Here is a 19,154-nt window from a genome sequence, read left to right on the forward strand (position 1 = left end):
AGCCATAGGTCAATTATAGCACTTAAACATGGAAAAAGACAGATTTTTATGATATGTCCCCTTTCAAACATGGTTTTACACTGCCAACTGTCTCAAATCTAGTGAGTTCATGTAATAAGGGTGACCGCAATAATAGCCATGATGGATACAAATGAAGATGCTCTGAACCTCAAATCCCTCACAATCCACTGTAAACTCATATTCTGCTCTGCCTATCATTTAACATCCAATAAAATGATGAATAAAACCAAGTTATGGAAACGAAATGCTGTTGACTAGATGTGGACATCGATAATTACACGGTCAGCGTTATATGAGACCTGATTATATACAAATCTGCAATGAGTGCACTAGTCTTTATTAAACATGAAAACATGTCCTTGGATGCGTACAGATGTAGAAAATGAGGTTTTGTAGTAAAGTCCTGTAGTAGTAGAGGTTCAGTACACATTGACCTTAGTTTCTGTCAGAGCAGACGGCAGCGAGCGTTCTTCTGAGGAACAGACAGACGAGCTTTTATTAAACCTCATCAAGAGAAAAAAAAAACATCAATCACAGAAACTCACCGAGACGTCTTTGTGCAGCACGCAAAACTACAGCGAACAGACAGATAAGACTACGTACCTCCTCAAAAATAATTCACTTTCAAGGGTACAAACCTTTTTTCTCTCTACATTTGTATTTCTTTGTTACCGGACTTCCATTAAGCTCAGCGGAAAGAGATAACAAAGAAACCGGAGGACCGAATTAACCAGCCGGAGCGGAAAACAGTGATTTAAGTGACTGCAGGCCGGTAACACGCGCTTTAAACACGTCAACTGTAAACTGACAAGACAAAAATGTCATTAAGGTTTCTGAATAGAGGAGTGAATCAGACATTACGCTAAAAGCCTCACGCTGAACCTGATAATGTATTTTACGTAAGCAGCGGGATCATCACATTTATAAAGGTTTGCTAATGTCTGACAGCTACTGTAGATTCCTCTACATGCAGAACAGATAACAACAGCTTGAATATTCACAATGATTTTGTTTTACTATTGCACTATAGCACTTGCCTTACATGTTGCCGTATTGCACTTTACTCTGACTATGTATATAACTAGGAGGCAGACAGTTGCTTTATCACTATGAACATCTTCCATTTGTCACAGTTGATACTGCTGCTGTCTGTTTGCACTATTTCATTCATATGCATACTTTGTATACACACACACACACACACATATATATTGGGTGCCCAAACTTTTGCATACGACTGACATGTATATATAAACAGTCGTATGCAAACGTTTGGGCACCCCTGACAATTTCCATGATTTTCATGTTTAAATATTTGGGTGTTTGGATGAGCAATTTCATTTTGATCCATCAAATAACTCAAGGACACAGTCATATTTCAGTGGTGAAAGGAGGTTTATTGGATTAACAGAAAATGTGCAATATGCATCAAAATGAAATTAGATAGGTGCATTAATTTGGGCGCTCCAAAAGAAAAATCTTTCCCATCAGTGCAAAGTGCGCTGAATTGTTAAAGGATTCACAGTAACGCCATCTGTGGTCTGTGGTCTGTTTTTGACCGTTCTCACCATCCTTCACCTTTGCATCTTCAATATTTTAAGTTCCTGGCACTTCTGGCCTTAACAAGAACTGTGCCTGTGGTCATGTATTTCCTCACAGTGGACACTGACAGCTTATATCTCTGCGATATCCTTCCCATAAACCATAATATGGAAGAATCTTTGTTTTTAGGTCATTTGAGAGTTGTATTGAGGTCTCCGTGTTGCCATTCTTCAACAATAACTTTCAATTGGCCACCTTAAATACCTTTTCTCATGATTGTCTATGAAGTTCAAGGCTTAATGAGCTCAACAAACCAATTGTGTGTTTGGTGACAAGGGTGCCCAAATTTATGCACCTGTCTAATTTTGTTTTGATGCATATTGTACATTTTATGTTAATCCAATAAACCTCATTTCACTACTGAAATATTACTGTGTCCTTCAGTTATTTGATAGCTCAAAATTATATTGCTTATCCAAACACCCAAATATTTATAAATGAAAATCATGGAAATTGTCAAGGGTGCAAACAATTTTCAGAACCAAATGTGATCTATACTGGCAAAATGAGTCAGAAGGAACACATTTTCACAAATAAGTTACTTATATTTTGACATTCTCTATTAAAAAACTTCAAAATGATGTATAATTTGTTGGAATCTGACAAAATTTGAGATTCAAAAAACAAAAGCACCGCATCCATACCTTAAAATCACTTTAAAACTAATAGATTTAGCACACAAAGTCAAAAACAATATCTATACATCTTCAACTTTTTTTTCATTTATTGTTTGATTGACATTGAGGCAGACAGCTTTAAGATCTACTGTAATGTAAGGATCTAATATAATCTTACACATCACAACGGTTAACCAAACATTCACTTAAGACATAACAGATTATATCTGCGTGAATTTTTCTCAAAACAGATAAAAACTGTAATTCTGTGTATATATCTGGGACGTTGCCTCGAGCATCTGTCCATGCTTCAGATCTGTCAGTCAGCACGAGGAAGATCTTTACGTTTACCCTAAATACAGTACTTGACACCTCAGCTTATACTTTTATACTGTTTTTAATACTACATAAAAAATGTCCTGTATTTTCAGGTTGAATTCTAATAAAAAGACTGAGAAATAATTATATATGATCACTATAACATTGCAAAAACAACTAATCTAATGGTAGCATGGTGGCCTAAGACTTTTACACAGTACTATATATATATATATACACACACACACACACACACACAGTATATTCTACTGTTTCCTTAATAGTTGACTACTTAAAAGGAAGAATGAATCCCTTATGCAGATTGAATCTGTAAAAGTGTTATTGTAAACTGTGGAGACGAGACTACAGTGGTTGCACCAAGCATTGGTATTCATGTCGTAGTGTATATGGCCGTGTATGTGACCAATAAAACTTTAAACTTTTAAAACTCTGAAGGTTAAATTGAAAGAAGCTTTAGAAACACAAATATACACTTCAAATGTGCCCAAAACGCACAACAGAAAGAGCATTTTAATACACACACACAATACACACACACACACACACACAGCCTTGAGTCCTGATGGGAAGGCAAACTCATGCATCAGAGATGAGAGACCTTCAATAGGAAGACAAATCCTCTCAAAACATCTTCTGCTTCTCTAGTTTCACAGACCACACACACACGCGCGCACGCGCACGCGCACACGCACACACACACACACACACACAATCAGATATAAGAGGAACCATCATCTTCACCAGCTTCTACTGAACATTCACACATAACATCCATCAGCCCAATCGAATCTGACACATAGACTCAATCCCAAGTGATGTGATCAGCAAAACACACCCACACAATCAAACAATCAGACTATAAATTCATAGCCAACAGTGTCATCTGTGAATATAATGTGTGTCACGTGTCTTGACTGTATCATAAATTAAACTGACCTGCACATTTGGTTCGAGCCCTCAGTGGAGGTCCAGGAGCCCCAGTTCCTCCGTCCAGGGGTCGAGTCAAGAGGACACTGATCTCATATTCTGTGTCTGGGTCCAGATGACCGATTTTGTGTGAGGTTTTATCTACAGGCTGAAGGTCATACATGGTGCCCGAGACCGTGCGGTACTCGACCTCGCGGTTAACGATGGGTCCGTCTCCGTTGATTGAGTTTGCATTGAGTTGAATCCAGAGGTACGTGGCTCCCACTGCCATCAGCTGAGGCGGCGCGATGGGAACCGGAGGCTCTGAGAGAAAACAAAATCAACACATTAAAATAAAGTCTTTGTAGTGTTAAATTCCCCCTCTAGCGCTGTTCACCAAAGAAATGATGTTCGACTGAACTGACCTGCATTAACATTACAGTCCTGTCTTCACATCACACTGATATAATAAATGTCATCACACTGCCAAGACATTTAAATGTCAAAACACGAACTCGTGGATTCATATGAACACAGTTTAGTGCCACTTTACATAATCTGTGTTTTGTTAAATGTGGATAGATACATAAATATACGAAGTTTATAAAAACATATTAAGGGTTTTACGTGAATTATCACACTGTGCTGCATGCACACGCCAGTGACTTTGTGTCGTCCGTCTCTTTATTTAAGGTCGCTAGAAGGTGTTTCCTAAATCTTGTGGTCCTACATACAACTATAAACAAATGAGCAACCATCCACCGCTGTAGGCTAAATCATATATATGTATACATCATGGATATATCAATCAATCGCTACATATACAGCGTTGAAAATAATTATTTGACCTATTCGCATTTTATCAGTAAGGGGATTTTTAAGTGGGCTATTGACAAAAAATTCCACCAGATGTAGCCATCAAGCCAAATATTGAATTCATAGAAAGAAATCAGAACATTTAAGTATACAAGTTGAGTCATAATAAATAAAGTAAAATGTCACAGGGAATAAGTATTGAACACATGAAGAGAACAAGGTGCAAAATTGCATAGAAAGCCAGGAGATCACATGAAATCTGTCAATATTGAGAGGGAAACCTTGCCCCATATCAGTACTAATTGATATCAGCTGCTTTAGTCCTAATTGATGGCCTATAAAGGCTTCTCATTACCCAGGAGGCACACAGGAAAGACTTCATCCAAAGATGTCCAAAGAATAATCAGGAGACCCAAGAACCAGTTGAACAGAACTTCCACTCCAGTTTTAGACACGCACTCACAACTTTCCCTAATCACTTCCCCTCGGAAGAATCCCTGTCGCCATTTTGAAGTGTGTTCCACTTCGTCAAGTGGACGAGGGAAGTTTGTAAGGACAGACCCTCGCTCCCTCGATTTTGACAGAGGGAGCGAGTTTACTTCATATGTACACTTCAGGCAGCTCCATATCCCACAATGCATCATGATTGTGACGTCACTTCAGCAACGCTTTGCACATGGAGGGGCCGTCTCCATTTTCCATGTGATCAAGGGCTTAGGGCAATCCATTTGAACCTACTTCAAGTTTTCAGCAGTAGTGGGCGCTCGTACAACGTAAGCAATGACGTACATCCGAGTGAACGAGACTGAGGGAAGTTAGTAAGGGAAGGTCATAAAAAACGAACTGGAATGCAGGGCTAGAAGACTTTGCATCAGCAGGTACTGTTGTTTCAAAGAAAACTATAAGCAATGCACTGAACCGCCATGGCATCCATGCCCGCTCACGGCGCAAGACTCCATTGCTGAACAAAAAGCATGTTGAGGCTCGTTAAAGTTTGCAAATTATTGGGTAACTATAGTATGGTCAGGTGAAAGCAAAATTGAACTTTTTGGCAGTCATTCTACACACCATGTTTGGAGAAGAAATGGCACTGCCCCAAGAACACCATACCAACGTTTGGGGGTGGAAGCATCATGGTTTGGGGCTGCTTTTCAGCAAGGGGTACTGGCAGACTTCATATTATTGAAGGCAGAATGAATGGAGAAATGTACCGGGACATTCTGGATAAAAATCTGCTGCCATCTACCAGAAAGCTGAAAATGAAAAGAGGGTAGACATTTCAGCAAGACAATGATCCCAAACACAAGGCCAAGGAAACAATGAAGTGGTTTCAAAGAAAGAAAATCAAGTTGCTTGAATGGCCTAGTCAATCACCTGACCTTAATCCCATAGAAAATCTATGGAAAGAACTGAAGATCAAAGTTCATAAAAGAGGCCCAAGGGAACCTTCAAGATTTAAAGAGCATTTGTGTGGAAGAATGGGCCAGAATCGCTCCTGAGCAATGCAGACGACTGGTCTCTCCATACAAGAGGCATCTAGAAGCTGTAATAAACAACAAAGTACTTATTCCCTGTGTCATTTCACTTTATTTATTATGACTCAACTTGTATACTTAAATGTTTTGATTTCTTTGTATGAATTCAATATTTGGCTTGATGGCTACATCTGGTGGAAATTTTGTGTCAATAGCACACTTAGAAAATCCCTTACTGATAAAAATGCTGGTGTGTCAAATACTTATTTTCCCCGCTGTATGTAGACGCGTCTGATATTTTGGAACGGTCCAGTTGCAGACGTCACTCACAATTTTACAGGATACCATGACATTGCAGAATATTCCCCAATATATTTATTTTCTTGACAGGTGACGATGTGTTGTTTTTGTATATGTTTTAACTAAATATTACACGTTATTAAACTATTGTAGACCGTTGTGGCAGGGTTGCCAGATCTGCAAAACAACTGCAAGTAATTTCTTATGAAATAATATAATAAGTGGTACTTTATTCAAGGCTATATTATGAACATTGAAGGTATTCAATATTACATGAAGCAATAAAATAGCATTGTGCCATTTGGACATTTTGTTTCTGTTGCATATCTGCAAAAACAACTTTCTTTAACCAATGTTAACTTTCTACATTTCAACTCGACGATAAACACATGTGCATCAGATTACATTGAATGTACAAATATTTTACTCACATTGCAACATTCAGGGTATATACTGTACTGTATTCAACGTATTAAATTAATTAGAAATGACAAAAGTAGGTGCATGTAAACATAACCATTGTGTGTCAGTTTGTGTCTGAAATCACACAACTATCTAAACACGTGCTTGTGTAGAAGTTTAGTTTAGTTTTGTTGACTTGATGAAGATCTGCAAGTCACAGACTCTACAGATGGCCAACCTCCCATGACCTTAGAGCAGGACCCCTAAATACCCATAATCCTCCACACCACAACTGCCAATTAAAAATCACCTTAAATCAACCCATTAATCCCGGCGACACGCCACCAGACAGAATAAAAGAGATTATCAGTCAGACAGCTTTGAGACGTCAGCATCACCTTGCTCTTCATTGTCTCGGTGTGTCTCATTCAGACACTGACGGTGAACTCGCAATAACGCTCTTTCAATAACCCATGCAGGACTGAATAGACGCTTGTGAACTTTTTTAACCACAGTACGCAGGCGGATATAAAAGCAGATTGATAATTACAGACACAGAACAATCTGAAGAATGTCTGGACATTACTTTAATCATACAGAAAGTTCGGACCTTTATTCTGATTGGACGAGATTTGTTTAAAGGTGTTCAATGCTAACCTGTGACAGCACATAACATCACAGCTAAAATAGGTTTTTCTTAAAAGTTTTGACTTTTTAATACGATGGTTTAAAAAGGGATGAAAACAAAACAAATCTGGGGCACCACTGACTTCCATAGTAAGAAAAATTATACTATTGAAGTGAACGGTGCCCTGGATCTGTTCGGTTACAAACATTTTCCGAGACATCCTCATTTGTTCATAGCATTTCTACAGGTTCAAAACAAGATAAGGACATAATGACAGGATTACATTTTTGGGGTGAACTATCCCTTTAAGGTCAGCGGTCACATCAATGACAGTATGTGTGTGTGTGTGTCTCTGTGTGGAGAAATGAGTGCAGAGGTTTCCCGCAGCTCTCGCAGACGTCTCATTCATCTCCACAGCGATGTCTTCACTCGGGCGTGACCCTGCGGGCGAGAGATCTGGACACTAACAGGGCGTTTAATGTAGCGGCGTGGAGCTCGGCTTTATAGAGACATCCGTCACGCATTCTGACTTCATCAAACTCGGCTGAAATGCAAAGCGCCGCTTAACACCATCAGGAGTTAATTTATGTGACCATCACACATCACAATTTATAGATCTCTGAGAAACTTAAACGCTGTGATGATTTTATGATTTAACCCATCAGGCACTGGCGAGCTCCGGATTGAAAAAACTCTCAAACAAGTTTTTTTAATTGTTTGTCCTAGACAATAATGATCTGATTTTAATAATTATTTTAACCCTAATAAGTTCCTTGGGGTCAATCTTAACCCCAAGCCACTTTTCTTTAGTTTAAAAACATAGTTGCCTTCATCTTAGTGGAATAAGATTTTGTGACTTTTCCAGATTATCTGTCAAGATTTAGATAAAAAAAAACTGGGCTTGATTCGGTCGTTCTAAAGAGGTGTAAAATAAATTCACCTAGGCCTTTTGGGGGTAAAAATGACCCCAATTGAAATGAATGGGAAATGCAAATGCAAAAAAAAAAATCAATGCATCCAGAATAAATCTGAAAATATTAACACAGAAAGTCAGGCCTGGTACTAGAGCACAAACGCAATATAGAAAAGACATGCTCAATCACACACAACAGACACACACAAACACACAAAGGTATGACTGCCACAGAGAGCATTTTTTACAGAATTTGGAAAAACAGCCACAGATGCAAAACAAAGATGTAAAATGTTCACACAGGTGTCGCGCGCACGCGTGCACACACACACACACACACACACACACACACACACACACACACACACACACACACACACACACACACACACACACACACACACACACACACACTCTTACTTTCATTCAAAAATACAAAAAATTCTATTATTTGAAATAATATTTATTTTTAATGTCCTTTCTAATGTTTATATAAACATAAATTCACAAAATGTTTTCACTAAAGTAGTGATGTTGAGCAGTTGTCCATATCCAGTAAAATGAATGGGTCTCTATGGGCATCTAAAATGATTTATTTCCTAAACTATAATTCTTTTATGTTTTTTTCTAAACACCAAATGGCCGAATTCAACACACAACATCTAGATCAATATCTAAAAATTTTAATCACATTTAGATCTAAATTTATGTGAACTTGTTGATAATGTTGATATTTTACAGGTAAGCTAATGGTGTAGTTGAGGAATTGAGTGGTAAACAGCTACAAACATACTTCATATCTCCCAAAACACAGCATTAATTTATAGATGGGAAGTCAATGAAAAAAATGATTTATTTGTTTCATTAAAAATGTATATATTTTTTGTAATCACTCTTTTAATTTCTGGGGTCATTTTTACCCCCAAGGGACTATAAAGTATACAGGAAAATATGGCTTATGAGGGTTAAATGATTATTCATCTCTCAAAGTCAAGTCCGCATTTGTTGTTTTGTTTTCATTAAAGTTTATTCATACATCCTCGTCTCCCTGTAGTCATATACCGTGACATACTGTTTATTCTCTTACTTTATTTTTTCACTTTGAAATGATTTATATCTTTATAAAGCACTTTGAATGATTTCTGTGTATGATTTGTGCACATTAATAAACTTGCCTTGCCTAAATAGGAGCAAATGGAGATTTTGTTCTCCTCAGCTGTTTCTTTTAATAAAAAAATAAATATTTTCTCAAACTGTGCTCAGGTACCATAGTGGAGATCTCAAAATAAACTCAAACATATCAAATATGTGCTAAACTAAATAATCTCTGTTTGATAAGGAGAAAGATCTGAACTGAAATCTACAAATGACATCTAAATACTTAAACCTTTAAATCTTTAAGCAAAAGCACAAGAGTGTCTATCTGTAAAATAAAGCAGAAGAGAGAGAGAGACAAAGGCTGGCGGCTATGAAGGGTTTAGTGTGTAAAACAGGAGATTAGCAGCAGAAACACCACGAGTGCAACGTTAATAAACCTTTGACAGATGCAGTAAGCTGCTGTAGGCCATGAAGACGACGGATCGACTGTCAAACACACATGTGTGTGTGTGTGTCTGTGTGTGTGCGCGTGTATGTGTGTGCGTGTGTATGACATGGATTCATGTATATCAGACATCTGAACAGACCTCCAACCTCAGTGCCAACAGCAGAGACTGACACTGATTGTGTGTGTAATATAACAGCTGTTGTCCACACTACTGTGTGTGTGTGTGTGTGTGTGTGTGTGTGTGTGTGTGTGTGTGTGTGTGTGTGTGTGAGAGACTGATGTCTAAGTTATTGGGAGGAGTGTACAGTATGTGTGATTCTTTAAGTTTGTGTGTCATGATTTTAGGACAGTGGACAGCTGTGACCTGTTTCAGTAACGCACCTGCCTGCCCCCCCACCCTGTAACCCAACCCCTAAACCTAACCTTTCTGTATTTTTACATTTTCAAAGAAACATCACTTTTATTTATAAGCTTTTTCCTCACGGGAACAACAATGTCACAATAATTTGGTCCAACACACGCACGCCCCTTGACGTTTTGTCCACAGTGTAATGTGTTGTGATGTTGAATTGATAATGTGAAGTTCTGTAACACTGAGTGCGTTTACTGTACATGCACAGTCTTACACCCATTATGCTTAATAAACTGATAACGTGTGGGGTCATGTAAACATGTAAAACAGTTTTCTTTTATCAGGCACAGGTAGTTTTTTACTCATTTCCCCAATTTTGCATTGCATGTAAACACCTTAACTGGCTTTCTCGCAGTTTTGTTCATGTGTGCATGTCTCCACGTGTGAAAGAAAAAAATCACACACGGTAGTAAGAGCAAAGTAATTCATAAAGATCTGCGCTCGACTCAAGCAGTTGTCTGTGAATATAAAAGCTCATGTTACATTTACAGCTTCTGCAGACACGAGAAGAGATACAACAGTATAGATCAGTGATTTCAAACTGGGGGTACGCGTACCACAGGGGCTACTTGAAGAGTTTCCAAGGGGTACGCGAAAAGATTTAGATTTTGCTGTGATCTCATTTACTTTTAATAAAAATGTCTCTTGTTTGTCCAGTCATTGACCTAAGATTGATTTTTGTGAGGAAAGCATTGTAAAAAGGACTACTTTAAATGTCATTTAAATCTTATCATTAATATTATTAGCCGTCATGAGTAAATGCGCTGCATGCTCCAAAACGCAATAGCGATGTCCAACTCAAGAACAATCTGACTATTTTCAATGAACCTGAATCGTTTCTAAAGACAAAACGTTTATTAACTATAAATAATGTTCAAATAATGATATTCATTCCCGCTGCATTTTCAAATGACACAAACAAACATTTGCATTGTTTTTAAAGTGGCTAACATATTTTGTCCCGTGATGTCTTTTGTATTTATAGTGAATGTCTTAACACATTTTGTTTCTCTTTATATTTGAACAGAATCATTTAAGTTATTTGCACACTTTAATTATCAGTAACTTAAATCGAGATTTTAGTAATTTTAGGGCCAGATTTACTGAAAAGTCAAAGATGATTGTAGTGGAAAATCTGCGTGTGATTTATTACAGAGGCGTAAAATAACACAGGCACAAAACACATTTCCATAATGACCATTGCAATCTACCAAGAGCAGCGAAAATTAGTACAGGGTCGCAAATAAGAGACCTCGGCAGGACATCACAATGAAAATGTGGACTGCGGAGTGTGAAAATCTAGCTAACAAAGTAAAAGTAGGCTACACTAAGAAGAAACGAAAGATGAAGGGTTAAAAGAAGTTTTAAAACACCTGATTCGACTTCTTCTCGTGACTTCTCCTCCTCTTTTCTCCAGCAAATTAAACAGAGTGGCTCGGCAAACTTTTAACAAAAGTATGTTCCTCTGGCAAACTAAATGTTAATACTTTCCTCCAATTAATGTTGCATCTGAAAGGAAAACTTCTACAAAAGCATATGCAATAAGGTCGCAAAAATAACACCTTTTCAGAACTAAATATCTACTGCATGTCTTTAGTAAGTTATTTAACACCAAAATGATGGTCTGGGCAAGCTGTTAGTAAATCTGGCCCTTAAAGGGGTCATATGATGAAATTTTTTAATTTGTAAAATAAGTCTTTGGTGTTCCCCGATTTCGTATGTGAAGTTTTTATCTCAAAACACCCTACAGATAATTAATTATAGCATGTCAAAATTGCCATTTTGTATTCCTAAGCAAAAATGTGCCGTTTTTGGGTGTGTCTTTTAAAATGCAAATCAGCAGATAAAATACAAACACTGATCACAATGATGGTGGTTTGTTAAAATAAACATGCTTCAATGGTCAGTGATTTTTACTTTAATGTTTAAAATTAATTTATTTATTAATATTACTAATTATTTGTCTTTAAAACAACACCAAAGAGGTTTTTTTTACCCTAAAATAACGTTTCCAAAAAAGTTTCAGTGGTTCATCCGCTCTAAACAGGGTGTACGGCACTTTCACATTCGCTTTGCAGCCCTCGATCGGCCAAAACCGCACTAAAGAAGTTTCCAACCGTCGGGTCGCGGTCCTGTAGTTCGAGTGAAAACTACAAAAACAATACACCTACAATCCAATCAGAGCCAGCTTTGCTGCAGTAGGCTAAATTATTTACGACGTGGTAATGAACAATTCAGCTTCCAACCTGTAGGGGGAGCAAAGAGCAAAAACTCTTTAGTGTTGCTTTAAAACATAACTTTGGTTTAGTTTAGACGAAGGAGTACTTGTGCCTTACTGATAGGGCCGTGGGGGTACTTAGGGCTAAAAAGGTTGGGAAACACTGGTATAGATTATGACAGATTTCCTGTTGACTATTATGCATTATAGGCAGTGACGTCACTGCCTGGAAGAACCTGACAAATCTCCAAATCCCATGTAAACGCAGTTATTGATTTGCATGTAAACGCATGACGCTCTGTAGTGTTAAATACTGTCTCTTTATCTCAGACCTCAGGGTTTGTGTGTTTATTGTGTCTCTCCGACAGCTCTCAGATCTGTATATGGAGACAAACACCTGAAGCACAATGTTAATAGCAGATATTTTAATTAGTGATGTCAATGCCTCTGTGCTAAAGACACACAGATAGTGATACTCATCTGAGAGGTTTCTGATGTACTAGTTGTTACGCATACTGATTTTTGCCAGTAATCTCACAGATCTCAATGCTTTCTTAAACTATGCTTAGATCTACTACTGTATGATGCCAAAGTCTAAAATCAAACATAAGAGATGTCTCAGAGTGATTTCTCAAAGCCATATAATCTGAGCGAGGTTTTTTACATAATCTTATAGCTCTCTATGCCATCAGTTGTCTCTTATTATCATATATCCTAAAGGATTTAAGGAGAAGTATGTAAGAAAATGAAATGAATTATAATACTCCCGAGCTATGAAAGAGCAACATTTGAGTGTTTCACCGTCAACAGAAATTTAATTAATGCTCAAACTGCTCAGAGCGAGTTTAGTCCGGCCTCCGGGCGGAGCCACTGAACGTGATTGACAGCTCTCAGTTCAGACAGGTGGGATTAAAGCAATCAATCACATAAACCTCTGAGGTAAAAACTACAGGGCCATAAATTCAATTGCCCGCTCGGCGAGAGAGACAAAGAAAGCGAGAGAACATTGAGGTGATGAAATATTGAAGGCCATTACCCGTCTCTCTCTGAGTGGCACGAGAAGATAGAACAATTCAGGATTTAAATCCTGCCGGCTCTATAAATTTATATCAAATGACCGCCGAAGGGCCGCGGGTGACAGCTTACTGTACATCAATCCAAACCTTCCAGCGTAACCTCCTCCTAAAAACACTACGCCGGTCAAGGGCGACTCTTAAAACGTAACACGCGCTCATCAAAACAAAGACAGAGGAAACCATTAACATAAAACACACAACCCTCTACACAGACTTGAATCATTTCTCAATGTCTGCTTTTAAAGTCTAAGAAGCTAAAGATGAAGGTAACGCCTCGCTCTGATGGAAAACGACGTCCTTGACACAACGGATGAATGGGTTTTATTTTCATGAATTTCCAAAAATATCTTCACAAATAAGGCTGGGTAAAAGTGATTGATTCACAGATTTCAATCGATCTTCGATTTAAAGGTGCATTGTGTAACTTTTAGAAGGATCTCTTGACAGAAATGCAATATGAACTACATAACTATATTATTAGTGAAGTATAAAGACTTTACATAATGAAATGTATTGTTTTTATTACATTAAAATGAGCTATTTTATCTACATACATGTACGGCTCTCCTGATTTTTCCAAGTGGTTGATGTCCTCAGGTCAACATTATGTTGACCCTGGGACAACATTTCAATCAACCAATCAGATTTCAGAAATAAGATTATAGTTTGTTTTAAGTTTAAGTTTACATGTACACCGCAGGTCCTCTTACATGGAAGTCGTCGTCATGTTTCTACAGTAGCCCTAAACAGACAAACTTCTCTACAGAGCACGTTTCATCCCTACGTTGTCTCAGACGATGACATGTTTGTCCTGTGGCAGCTACCATATGTGTTTTGAAATTAAAGGGACACTCCTTTTAAAAAAAATATATACTCATTTTCCAGCTCCCCTAGAGTTAAACATTTGATTTTTACCGTTTTGGAATCCATTCAGCGGATCTCCGGGTCTGGCGCTAGTACTTTTAGCATAGCTTAGCACAATCCATTGAATCTAATTAGACCATTAGCATCACGCTAAAAAAATAACCAAAGAGTTTCAATATTTTTTCTATTTTCAAAGCTCTGGCTGCCCCGCCGGTGGCGGTGTGAATGCAAAGTAACAGTGTTTTTTACGCGAAGCATCGCATTCCTCGCTATAGATTTCTTCTGGGATTTAACTTTGTGTCATGCTAATTTTTCGGTCGAACTGTTGTATAAAAGCAATATTGCTCTCGGAGTCGTGTGATATAGCTCTATGAGCTCTAGGCTGTGATTGCCTACGGCCTCGTGCCTCTGGCCTAATCACAGCCGTGATGATATAGAGCTATATCACACGACTACGAGAGCGATATTGCTTAAATATATATATATATAGATTCCATGTCTGCAAAACTAAAATTTCTAATGAAATATTGATAACTAATCAACATTAAATTTCATCAAAAACCATATGAATAAGAATCAAATCACCAAAATGGTTGCAATACCCAGCCCTAGTAAAACTGACTTGTGAGGACTGGCGAGTGTCACGTGTGAAATAAACTTAACAATGGTGTGAAGTGTATACATGTGACAACGGTTGATGTAATGAAGAGCAGATGGCCGCTGACCGACAGAATGCTGAAGGATTCATCATACGATGATGACACATAACATCTGAACATACAGCATCAGATCATCATGTGTGTTTACTTACGTTTGATGGTCAGCTCTCCGTAGTTGGACACACCGACGCCACGATTCGAGTGGACGATGCATCTGTAGCGTCCAGAATCTTGTTTGGTTGTGTTCACCACGTCAAACATGCCGATAAATCGCTGGTTATTCCACGGCTTGGTAGCCTTCATAGGAGCTTCACGACCACCGATACCCTGTAAACACAACACAACACAACACAACACACACACAGCAGCTGTCAGGCGCTTCAGCAGGCAGATGGAAGACATTTGTTTATCAGTGATAAATCTTCATTAGTGTTATCAGGGGGACGTCTCTTAATGTGTGAATCTCTTACTCTCTTAATGACAATGTGTTTGTTTATGTGACAAACTACCTGACAGAGTTTCTCAAACACACATCAACTAACATCAGCTACATCCAACGTCACGAGACTTCTGAGACTTCAAACTGACTTCGGTTACACACCATCAGACCTGCACTACAGCGCTAGACCAGATTCATTCATTCAAACACAATGTGTACAAACATCTCCTTCGGTCGAGAGGACATCACGCTCAGTGATAATCACAGCGTCATTTAAAACACCACAGAGAATCTGCAGACTCTAAACAGTTAAAACCAACCTGATCTCACGAATTTCCATGTTATAGTCACAGAGTATTTTGCTCATTTATCCGAGTCATTGTCAAGGATCTCCACATTTTTCCGTGTCCGTACCACAGACTTTCTTTTCCATGTCAGCTTCACGTATTGGCCCTGTATGTTGTGTTTGTGTGATTGAGCATGTATTTTCTATGTAACATTTGTGCTCTAGTACCAGGCCTACCTTTCTGTGTTTAAATTTTCAGATTTATTCTGGATGCATTGATTTTTTTTTGACAAATAAATAGAAAAAAATGATTCCCATTCATTTCAATTGGGGTCATTTTTACCCCCAAAGGGATTAAGTAAGTGCATTTTTTTACACCTCTTTAGTACGACCGAATCAAGTCCAGTTTTTTTATATGAATCTTGACAGATAATCTGGAAAAGTCACAAAATCTTATTCCACTGAGATAAAGGGAACCATTTTTTTTTAACAAAAGAAAAGTGGCTTGGGGGTAAAATTGACCCCAAGGGTCTTACAGTATTAGGGTTAAAAACAGATGCATTTGTTTAAAGCAAAGCATTTAATTACTTACCAGGCTACAGGTGAAGCAGCTCTTTGTGCCTTCTAATGTCTCATAATCGGTCCTCATTTGTGTCCAAAAGACTCAATAATAATATCTACCATTCAATCCTTTAATCTTTCATATTTAAAAGCGTTTTTGTGCTGCTGCCATTCATGTATGTGATAAGCAAACCCGCGTTGTTGTCCCGTTTATAGATGCATATTACTAATGCACTCTTTAAATAACACATAAAAAACATATTGCGCCATTGACTTTAAACTTTAGAGCAGGTTTTTGTTGGTCAATGGCGTAGTCTATTTTAGTTGCCTCAAAATAGCAACGCGCCAACAATGCACCTGAACACACCTCGTTTTCAGACCAGAACGCCCATGGGCGCAAAAGGGGGAGCGAATACATTTGCTATTTAAACAACGTGGCGCTAAACGTGAAAATAATAATTGCGCAGGGTGGAAACTAGCAAAAGACACGGCGTTGCTCATTGCGCTACATTGCGCCGGGTGTAAGATAGAGCCCTGTATGTTGTATAAATTAACATTAGTTTAGGTTTTTTAATTGAACAAATCTTTCAATATAGAGTGACACTGTCTTTATATCAGCTCTGTAAAAGTATCTGAACTCATATAAACACAAACGCTACAGTAAAACACACAATCTCTGTTGATTCATGTGAATATATGAGAATATATATCTGTTGTGTTGTGTGTGTGTCGCACCTGTAACCAGAGGTTAAAGTTGTCTTTCCATTCACCGTTGACAGTGCAGTGAAATGTGGCCGTCTGTCCGGCGTTCACTTCCACCCCTTTAATATGAAGGAAGTGCGGTGTATTCACTGGAAGACAAACACAATCAGATTTCACAACACACAATCAATAACACACACACACACACACACACACACACACACACACACACACACACACACACACACACACACACACACACACACACACACACACACACACACACACACACACACACACACACACATTTATGCCTTAGGTTTCAGCACACAAACATCTCATCATTTCTTTATTTTAGGGCTGTCAAAAGATTAATTGCAATTAATTGCATACAAAATATATATATATATATATAATTATATATTGAGTGTAATAAGTATATACACATGCACATGTTTCTTAAATACATACATGCATGTGTAAAATAATTACATTTGTGCACACACGTACTGTATATATTATGCAAAAACAAACATGTGCAAACATATTTTGCATGCAATTAATCTTTTGACAGCCCAACTTTATTTTAAAAAGATGTAACACTTTCACTAAAGAGCATATTTTCAAAAGATGCTTCAACAATGTCTTAAATTGTGCACAAAAGTCACTAAATAAAATCTTACACTGCTTTAACCCCTAAACCTCAAATTTACACTACATAACTTTTTAATATGATTAACAATATTATATATATATATAATACGATTTTAGTCCTGAGATATTTGAGGTGAATTATTTGAGACAAACAGTTAAAACATGACTGAAACATTAGTGTGAACTCCAGTATATCTCCTTAGTTATATAAGAACAACATTTCTGACATAATCATGACAAAAAGATTTACTAGTTGTTTACAAAGATCACAAATGTGTCTCATCAGTTTAATCGGTTTCTAAACTCAAAGTCTTACAAATAAAAGTCAAAGGATTTTTCTGAAAACATCTCTTGTTATCGATATTAATAAATCCTATTCTCAACCAAAGAAAATCATCTTTATTGGTTTGTGGTTTAATCTAATAATAATAATAATCATAATCCACTAAAATACTTAAGTGAAACTATTGATTTAAAAAGATGAACGGAGCTCAGCTTTCTCATTAACTCAAAACAAATATCTGGGTCAATATGCATTTATAAGCAAACACATCTGTGAGATGAAGTTATGATGTCTAATGTTTGACTGCACAGTGGGCCGCTGTGACCTTGAATTGATCCACAAAGGCACAGCAACACTGCTAATTTAATCGCTCGCAATATTTCACCAGTCTCCTTTGAAGTCCCTTATTACCTCCACCGGACCATCTCTCTCTCTCTCTCTCTCTCTCTCTCTCTCTCTCTCTCTCTCTCTCTCTCTCTCTCTCTCTCTGTCTAATCATGGCTGGACCAACCGCTGTTATTTCAGACCCTCAGAATGAAGCTACGTCACCTGCTATTGCTCACATCACTTATACTGACCTCTGGTCAGGACACCAGCTTCTTTACTCAATAAAAAATAAACACTAACAGACTGCTAACTGCATCATATTTCATCAATAACAAACATTTCAAACTGCAGTATACTATCATGTTTATTTCAGCAAGAAACAAATACAATCATGTTGCATTTTTTAACCTAATTACATTCAAATGTCTTGGCACAGTGGGCATTGTGTTTTATATATTGAATATTTTACCAAATATACAACAGCAAGAATACACACAGCAGACATAGTTTCATCTAAAACTCATCTAATAAGATTATTTGCACAGTAAAATATTGTTTAGCTTTTCTAGTAAAATCTCATCTATATCTCTAGTTTAATCTGACATTAAGCAACAAACCATAATCCAATGGCAATCCTGAATCACTGAAGAATAAACAGTTCATTTCTGAAGTCTAAAATAATCCACTCAAAGAAGATAAATGACCGTCATATTCTCTGTGTAAAACATCTGCACATTTCAGTCAACAGTATTCAGATCTGTAAAGGTTTGTTTAAAATGTAACTTCACCCAATAATAAAATATTCTAGCAATTTCTCAACCCTTATGTCATTCCACACTTGTAAGACCTTCGCTCATCTTCACAGCACAAATGAAGATATTTTGGATAAAATTTAAAAAGCCCCCATAGACAGCAATGCAACTCACAACTTTCAAGGCACAGGAATGCAGTAGAGACATCATTAAAATAGTCCATGTGACTACAATAATTCAATCTTCATTTTGTGTTCATTATGTTTTCAGTACAAATATCAAAAAATTTTTTAAATAAGGTTGTATTTTCTTGATGAGCAAAAGTCTAGTTTTTAGACAAAAAAATATAAATCAGT

General features: G+C 37.4%; 1 protein-coding gene across 1 annotated transcript in view; it reads right to left on the reverse strand.

Annotated features, from left to right (window-relative positions):
* Positions 1 to 19,154, reverse strand: part of LOC135744126 (receptor-type tyrosine-protein phosphatase mu-like) — a 218,618-nt gene that overhangs the window by 105,287 nt on the left and 94,177 nt on the right. Inside the window, exons 5-7 of the mRNA XM_073814927.1 lie at positions 16,816 to 16,931; positions 14,947 to 15,121; positions 3,516 to 3,809 (exon numbers count right to left, since the gene is read on the reverse strand). Of these exons, the coding sequence (XP_073671028.1) occupies positions 3,516 to 3,809; positions 14,947 to 15,121; positions 16,816 to 16,931 (585 nt within the window). The remainder of the gene's footprint in view (positions 1 to 3,515; positions 3,810 to 14,946; positions 15,122 to 16,815; positions 16,932 to 19,154) is intronic.

This window comes from Paramisgurnus dabryanus, chromosome 6 (assembly GCF_030506205.2).
Source record: "Paramisgurnus dabryanus chromosome 6, PD_genome_1.1, whole genome shotgun sequence".
Lineage (NCBI taxonomy): Eukaryota > Metazoa > Chordata > Actinopteri > Cypriniformes > Cobitidae > Paramisgurnus > Paramisgurnus dabryanus.